General features: G+C 34.7%; 1 protein-coding gene across 1 annotated transcript; it reads right to left on the bottom strand.

Moving 5' to 3' along the window:
* Positions 1-3,620: 3,620 nt before the first annotated feature.
* LOC132131191 (lipoprotein lipase-like) lies at positions 3,621-8,187 on the bottom strand. Its single transcript, XM_059543189.1, has 10 exons — positions 8,000-8,187; positions 6,775-6,959; positions 6,503-6,682; positions 6,299-6,410; positions 5,988-6,221; positions 5,360-5,602; positions 4,843-4,963; positions 4,553-4,759; positions 4,070-4,165; positions 3,621-3,967 (listed from the first exon to the last, which is right to left on the bottom strand). The coding sequence occupies exons 1-10, from the start codon at positions 8,100-8,102 to the stop codon at positions 3,943-3,945; spliced, it is 1,506 nt and encodes a 501-aa protein (XP_059399172.1). The 5' UTR covers positions 8,103-8,187; the 3' UTR covers positions 3,621-3,942.
* Positions 8,188-8,827: the final 640 nt, after the last annotated feature.

Genomic DNA, 8,827 nt, shown 5'->3' with positions numbered 1-8,827 from the left:
CAACGATGTCCCTGAGGCACCATACTGGTCACCTTGCATGTTGTTGAAAGAGCTCCATATTCTGTAAAGATGCCTCTGACCTAGAGTACACCAGGGTAAATGTTTCACCTTCATTTAATTTGGTTCTCTTCTTAGTCGGAATGAGTAAACTCTGCCATCTAATGCATTTATATTCCATTGTCTAATTGAATATAGCTTCCAGGCATTGGAATGCATTTAGCATTGGCATTTAGACATGTTGTGCAAGACCTTAAAATTTCAAAGCGTAGAATATTTCTTAGCTGCCTTTAGGAATTTTTAGACATTTGCATTGAAAATTTGTGTTTAGGATTATTTGAACCACAGTGAAAAATGACTCTGCAATTCCAAAAATGAATATAATGAGAGACAGGTGATGACCATAAAGCCTCTATAAATCCACCATTCACATATGTTTTATCTGAGTCAGTTTCTCCAACCTCAGTGTATGATTCTGGTAAATTTCCCACTGAAAGGTATAAAAAAAATGTGAATGAGTTCTTGATGTTTTGGGTCTGAACACAAATCTCACAACATCTGAGGAGCCTGACTTCTGATTTTGACGGACTAAAAGTTCACAGCCTGGTTTAAAACTATCCAGGACTTTGGACTTTGATGGACAAACTATCTTGACCAAATATAAGTCTAACCCTTCTTTCCACCCACCAGTAGACATTAATCAGCAATGAAGAAATTGGCTAGTGTTGTGCAAAAAAAGGCCAGCTGTTTGTGATCAGCAGTAAAATTGTCTGTTGGCTTTATATGAGCTTGAAACCAAGAGGAGCTTCTATATAAAAAAAGGATACTCTTTTAGGGATTCTTAGAGGGGTTAAGGGCTAAGGGTTCCTCTCTACAGTATGTAAACTATGACATGAGATAGTTTGGCCAACTGACACATCCATTTCCAGCAGACACAGTACCTTTACCCATATAGTCAAGGAAGCTAACATGTTTGTTGTATTAAAATATGAATTTAAAATCAAGATAAATGTCCTGAATTAATTTAATCTTTGTTCAGTGTTAAAATAAAATGTTCATTATTGTGACCTGATGTGTTTTAGTGTGAATGATTAACACTGGGATTGGAAACCAAATATGGATGCAATCTTGATTGGCATCATTTGTTTTATAAAATACATGCTGCTCCACTGTTGCCAAATACTAGCTAATTTTTGTTTGATTGCAGGCTTCTGCGTAGCAGAGTTTCTGTGAATAAAAAGCAACACAACACTTAATTGCATAATTTATATACTGTACCTACTTCCTAGATGTGGAAATATAGAAATTAATTAACGGCAGCAAGTAAATTACTTGTATTTATTGGGCCAATAACTATATAGTATTAAAACTATATGCTTGCACAATTGTTGTTGCAACTATTTAATTGGTCCACAATGGAGAACACCAAATAACTAGTAGCCCCCAGATAATTTTAGTCTGAGACTCCTGATCTACATTTTACTTTATGCATCAAATATTATGTGGCAGCACAACAAGGGTCCTGACTGTGGAGACCTGGAGGTCATTGGTGGCAAAGGCAGGTTCTTGATGTTCCCTCAAGCTTGACACTGTTCTCGAGGAGAACAATGACAAGTTCTCCCAATGTAGCTTGCGCTGTAATTTGGATTGCATTTGTCAAAATCAGATTTCATCATGAAAAAAACTGTATTTGAGTTCTACAATAGACAGAACATAGCCTTGAGGACATCTAATATGTAATACAAATATGTGATTTAATTGAAAACAGACACTTTTCTTAAGCCAAAGTCATCAAAAACATTACATATTGTCAAAAATAATATACTGTATACATTTGTGTGAAGAAGAAAAAACAAAGATGGGAAACCAAAATGATTTCTTTTGTCGGAAGTCTTATGATCAAGATATTTGGTTGGGAACTGAATACATGGAATCATTAAGGCTTAATGAGTATAGTAATCATGCAAATTGGGTATATTTGGCCTATTTTCCTGTTGTACAATATGATGTCCTCTTTAACTAGTGTGTAGTCTTGTGGCTTAATGTCACAGGAATGTGGCCTGTCTTTCTGCGCGTTGTATGCAATGTGACTGCCTGAGAGACAACAGCATAGAGAAGTGCCACGTGCTGCCAGCAGAGAGGTAACCACAATGTCCCACCACAACAGAATGTGTTTACTGCTCCAAATAAATTAGATGCATAAACAGCCGTTTGTTTTAGCGAACTGTTTGCACTGATATTACTACTCCATAAAATTGTAAATAGAGTGCACATGTTCTTGTATCCGAATTGTATTTTTCTACTTTGGTATTTTCTCTCCATAGATAAAATAATTTCTTCGGTTCTTTTGCACTACTTTCCTGGGGAGCCCTGCTATAGAAACCAAGGTTACTTTGACAGGTTCAAAATGTGCAGAATCCTAGATGCAGATGGCCCAATTGCAAGGCTTAAAAAAATCTTTCCTGAAACTGGATTTTACGGTACTGGTAATTTTGAGTTTGATGACCTGGCTGATTGGATGAAGGTTTGTTGAAAGCACTTGGTTTAATACAGTATGTTACCATCTTCCTTTTTTGCTTTTACTGCAGAGATGGCCTCCCTAATATTGTGTAAAGTAGTATGACTTAGAGTAGCTTTAACATTTGTAAATATTTCCAAGGATAGATATTTTTGCACCTAAACCAAATGGACCAATATGGAACAACCCAGAGCACCCTAACTGCATAACAGCAAACTAAAAATGCTTTGGATTTGGAACTTTTCTCAGTTTTGGAACTTTTCTCAGTTCAGTTTTTCAACTATAAATAAATGTGCTCTCAGTAACTTTGTACACAATGTTCACCTATGTTTATTTCAAAGAAATCCAAGAACATGACATTCTGATTTTGAGAAAGCCGGATTATCTCAAAATAGTTAATGACAACAGATGGCTATAGATACATGGAAATCTAACATAGCATGTTTTTGGGAATGACACAATAAAAATACAGTATATGTTAACATGTGAATGGCTTATTTATGGTTATTTATGCACATTTGTTTCCTGCAGAAATCACAGGTTCAGAAGGATATCAATTACAGTAAGTTTATGCAGTATTTTTTATGCATGGGTAAGTCGATTATCTAATTAAAGTGCAAAGACACGTACCAGTAATAAAACATTCAACACAAAGTAGATGCTTCATTTATGTGTTCATATGACTTTTTTAGGATATTAAATTACTGCAGTTATTATTTATTTGGGCTTTAACATGTTTTCTTTTTGTAATTGTTGCCCAAACAACATACTAAAACATTAAAGGTTTAGTTATTAATGTAAGTATTTAAATTTCCCTCAGAGAAAACGTGCCGTAGAAACGCCATCCATGTTTACAGATAATTCAGTCAAAAATCAACCAATGTGTTTTACCTAATAATATTTAATCTGGACGTGCTCAAGACAATAGCCGTTGGAATTCTTCTAATGTGATGTCATTTTAGGGAAGTTTTGCAGACTTAAAGGTCCATTGCTTTTCGCCAATAGTGTAGCAATGCCCAAACAAATATAACATTAAAACCGAGCAGCTTTCTGTTGGGTAAGATGATTCGCCATACTGACTTGAACATATTCTGAAATCTGTATAATAACGTATAATTTCGTTCAAAACGCTTAAATTGTTTAAAAGACAGAACAGATAATTTAAGACAATGCTTGAACAATGTATACTGGTAGCCAGAAGCATCGTTACAAATAATAATAAAATGAATTAACTAATCCAGTATTATTGAATACAATCAATCACATTTCAAGGCTTTTCAAGCATATGGCTTACCCTAGTACCAACGTTCACAATCCATTTTCATGAATCACATTCATAGCAACACATTAAATATTGAATACAGTACAGTCAGTGCAGATCAATAACAGCTGTATAAATACATCTGTTGAAGTGCTTCATTAAAAAATCACTTGTAAATCTTTCCATTGGCTCTTCAATTTAAGCCTGGGTTGGAACAAAGAAAACACCAGTAATCAGAAATATTTTTAATTAAATGTGAAGATGTTAGCCTAACTATAGTATGCTGTTGTCACCTTTTAGATAAAGGCCTCCATGGCTCCTTGCATTTCACAAATACAACATCCTGAGCTGAACTTCCCATTTGTGGATCTTTCAAGCACAAAACAATTCTAAAAAATTAAGAGTAAAAGCACTTAAATGTGAATGTCATTGCTTAAAAAATAAAACATCAAATCAAGTGGCTGCAACGAAAGCAAACTTTTCAACCAAAACATTTCACGAAAATTAGTTTGAAAGGATAAAACAAAACAGTAGATATGTTCAAAATGATGTTCTGGTTGTGATATTAGTTCATCGGTTTCTGAAATGGTAGTTCATTAATGTGATAAACTACACCTAGTGTTACTCTGCTAGGACACCTGTGTGAACTTGAGGAGAACTGACTTACTTGAGACCAATTAATTGAAGTCACCAAGCAAAAATGGTTTAGGAATGTGAATCTGAAATATATCAAAACTTTTTATGTTCACTATCTAGTAAAAATGTTAGAAACATACTTCTTTTGTGTCTCCCCGGTTCTGACTCTGATTTTATGGACCCGTACGCCAGAATTTGTAGGATCTCCATACCACCACGAGGAGAGCAGAGAGAGTAAAGAGGATGTGGACTCCTCCAACTTAAACTTCAGCATCAGAAGATCTCCAATGTCCTTCTCGTTTACCACGAGGAACGAGTATGTTTTATTAGCGGTGATCTTCTCCTGTCTGCTTGATGAAGTTAGTAAAGAATTTGACTGGTATGCTAGCTACATAGTCATCTTTAAAATATATGATTACTGATTACTCACATGTTCAACTTGAGAGCTTCTGCTTCGCCATTGGTACCGTAAAGTGAGACTGTCAGTGCTGGCTCCATCGCTAACTGATTTAGTTTACCAAAGAAGTAGATTTTCAGCTGATAGTGGAAAACTGAAAATTTTAAAAAATTAAAAATAACCCAACCAGGGTTTTTATTGTTAACTAAAACGAAGAACATTACTTGAAATAAGTACAATAAGTCATTTCAGCGCAAGTGTCAAAGCAACATTTCAAATTTTCGTACCAAAATGACTAAAACAACAACAACAAAACTGAAAAGTAAGGGTACATTTAAATGACAAATAACATACTCATACGTTCAAAAACTTATTTTCAATAGTTTGTTTTTTAAGTTTCTCGAAACACCATTATTATATAAATGAAAATGGTACTGTCTACATGCCCGCTAAAGCTTTCTAAAAACTATATAGACATAGTAATAAAACACAACAAAATGATTGTTTAAATTACGGTTGAAAAATTCCTCATCTGAAACTTGATACTGACCTCTGAATGGCATGGAGCCTCGTGTCTTGGTGAACATCTTGACGCTTCTTGCCTTATTGACTTTTCTGGCATCGTAGCCCATCATATTGCAGCGGTTCTTGTGACACTGGAGGCACATGCCACGGTCGAACATGTCATTGCTCCCACAGCTGTACGCTCTGCTAGCTTCTTCCTCATTCAGCAGAGAGTCGATGAACAGGTGGACGGACCTCTCATGCTCACATCTTATAGCATTATTTAAGGCTAAGGGTATTAATAACAATTCATATGATTTTGAACCAATTATGATTTAATTGTAGAAAGGTAGAAATTGTAGAAAGGTAGAATTGTAGAAATATTTTATTCATAGCAAAATTCATAGCATTTAATGTTTAATGTTTTAAAACACTTATATTTTTTTATATTTAATAACATAAGTCAAATTTCTATGATGCTACGGTCTTCTTTCAACAATAAACAATTAAACAACCAGTGGCCCCATGTGCATGTTTGCATTCTCTTCCCACATATTTTGGAAATATTTAGGAAATATTGGTGGTAATGGTGAGAAAGCATATAGATGTCATTGTGAAAAGTGCTATACAATTAAATTTGAATTTAACTGAATTTCCCAGATAAGGGTCTTTACCAAGTATTCCATAACTGGCAATTTTCTCTAGAGCTCCTCTCAAATTGCAGCCAGGCTGGAAGCTTCCTCCATTAGGGTATATATCCACATGGCCGACCGGCTGCTCGATACCGATACTGAGACCCAGAGAACCTCGGGTGAATGTGTGAAGGACATCTACAAAATGGGCATCATCTGGGGACAGCCGTCCTTGGGCGTGGACCCCTTCAAAGTCTGGTCCAGCTGGGTCTAGACCTGCAAAAAATTGTCCCATATGTTGTATTTAAGACCTGTTATAAGATTTATTTCCAAAAGAACGCCAATTTACCTACCTGTGATTCGTCCAACTTTATTGGTTGCATGACTTCCTGCAAAACCTGCAACATGGGCGCCAAGACTGTAGCCAAGGAGGTGCAACTTCTTCAGAGGAACGTTGGCAGACTCCTTATGAATTCAATATGGGCACAATAATGCAAATTAAAAACCTAGAATAGCAGTATGTGTAATTTGATTCGATTTGACTTGCTAACACAAACCTCTAACCAGTCTATGAAGAGTCCAATCTCTTTTCCCACCATCTTCGTGTTTTGCGCTGCAACCACATAATGGTTCTGCGCCAGGTCCAACCAGTCCACAATAATGACGTTAGCATCCTTCTCCCTGTTATAAAGTGCAGCAACCAGTTTCTCAACCCAGCTCTCAAATAATCCACTTACCTAGGGGAAAAGAGCTAATTTAACTCTAACATATGGGACAGCTTGAAACAGAATCAGCTGAATTTATTGAATGTTTGTAACTGTTGCTTTACCGTCCACCCATGAATGACCAAAAAGGTTTTTGAAGTGTTTTTGAAGTTGCAGCTGCTGAGAGTCTCTGGTTTTCCACGCAAAATGTAACACACATCATCATCTGGTTGGGACGGGTTTCTGAGAGAAAACTTGACATTGGCTTTGTTGACATCTGACAGGTCTCTTAGATCGTCCAGGAAATGATCTATATAAAGATGATTACCATTCAAAAAAATAATATAGTACTATTAAAATGTACTTAAAATAAAATACATTAAAAAGGCTGCAATATCAAATAAAAAGTTCAATATTTTTTTATAATTAAAAAATAAATGTTATTTTATAAAAAATTCTAAGAAACTGGGTGTGTTCAAATATAATATCAATATAAAGACATTAGTCATTCAAAAAAATTTTTTTACATAAAAAATACATTTTAAAAATATAAAATTATAAACGTAATAACAAAATCATTTTGTAATTTTAAAATATATATTATAGAAAAAATCTGTATTATAATTATAAAAGTGTGGATGTACAGATATATTAAGATATAATATTAAAATACAATTATTCTAAATTATTGTTATTAATTATAATTAAAACCTATTAAATCCAATTAAAAATAACATTTGAATAGAAGGCATTAATTGAGATTCTCAATTTTTTTCTTCGTAATTAAGAAAATTAATAACAGTGTAATATTTAGGTAAAAAAGAATATATACATAATATAAAATAAAATATGGAACAATAAAAATTACGTTTAAGATGTGACATACTTGGCATGTTTAGTAAAACAGGTTATGGGAGGACAATAAATAGTTGGGCTCAGCTGACATAATTGGTGGGCGGAGCCATAATATCCTTATTATAAACTATTATCGCACCTTTAATCGATGCGATTTCAGATCGCACATAAAGATTACCTTGTGATGAGTATATTAACTTGAAATGTAGGTACTTTTAAGGAATCCTCTTTTTAAAACAGCATAAAACATCATCTAACACAACACTCAGCTGACTCGAAGAAATGAGAAATAAATGTGCACCGGCGGCTTCTGTAGGCTAATTCATGGATTTATAGCTCAGACAGATGCCGGATATTATCATTCTACCATCATAAAAATGGAGGATTCGCGGTAGGACTTGAAAACGGAGACATTACAAATGAAAGAAACGCATAGCGTCCAAATAAAATAACGCGTTTCTCACGGCGCATCAACAAACATTTCAAACATCTTACCAAAGAGTTCGTTCGAGAAGATTTCTTTCTCCAGAGCAGTGACCAACAGACCAGTGAAGCTTAATACGAGCCACGAAACGCATTGGAATGATAAAATGTTCATGTCTTTTCTGCGTACACTTTGGGCGCTTGTTCTCCTTTACCTTTCTGCCTGCTATAACATATACTGAGAAAAGAAAATATTCGCAAACTCCTGGTGCAGCTTGAATACTCTCTTATGAAATCTGAGCTTCAGACTTCAGTTAAGTTCCTAAATAGTAATAGTAAGAGCCATAGTCTCAGCCCACAGGCGGGGTAATATAACCACAAATTTGTTTAGGACTTAGTCTAGAGCCTTGTGTCTCACGGGGTTCTCTATCACAATAAAACATGCAGTTTTCAGCTTAGACTGACCTTTCTTTCTTTCTATCTATCCATCTATCTATCTATCTATCTATCTATCTATCTATCTATCTATCTATCTATCTATCTATCTATCTATCTATCTATCTATCTATCTATCTATCTATCTATCTATCTATCTATCTATCTATCTATCTATCTATCTATCTCTCTGTCTCTCTGTCTGTCTGTCTGTCAGTCAGTCTATTTATCATTCTATTTCTTGTTCTATTTAAAACAATGTTTTTATAAATATGTCATGCATTTGTTTCACTTCAGATATTCCTGAGAAACTGCACAGGTCTGAAGTTTGTATCTAAAGCTGGTGTATGTAAAAGGGTCAGGCAAATTTTAGACCACTTCAAACTGACCTTTGGTGGCAACAGCCTGTTATGTCATGAAAATTGACATTACGGGTTATGTTAAAATTCATGAAAAACATTAATA

This window comes from Carassius carassius, chromosome 48 (assembly GCF_963082965.1).
Source record: "Carassius carassius chromosome 48, fCarCar2.1, whole genome shotgun sequence".
Lineage (NCBI taxonomy): Eukaryota > Metazoa > Chordata > Actinopteri > Cypriniformes > Cyprinidae > Carassius > Carassius carassius.
Note: the sequence above shows the minus strand (reverse complement) of the source record. Positions and strands in the feature narration are given on the sequence as shown.

Bases quoted from the DNA above. Each gene is read 5' to 3' on its own strand.
- LOC132131191 (XM_059543189.1), bottom strand. From the start codon at position 8,102: ATGAACATTTTATCATTCCAATGCGTTTCGTGGCTCGTATTAAGCTTC. The intron at 5,603-5,987 runs GTAAAGACCCTT...TAATACCCTTAG, and splicing joins TGCCAGTTATGGAATACTTG to CCTTAAATAATGCTATAAGA. The intron at 4,760-4,842 runs GTGAGTAATCAG...TTCATCAAGCAG, and splicing joins GAAGCTCTCAAGTTGAACAT to ACAGGAGAAGATCACCGCTA.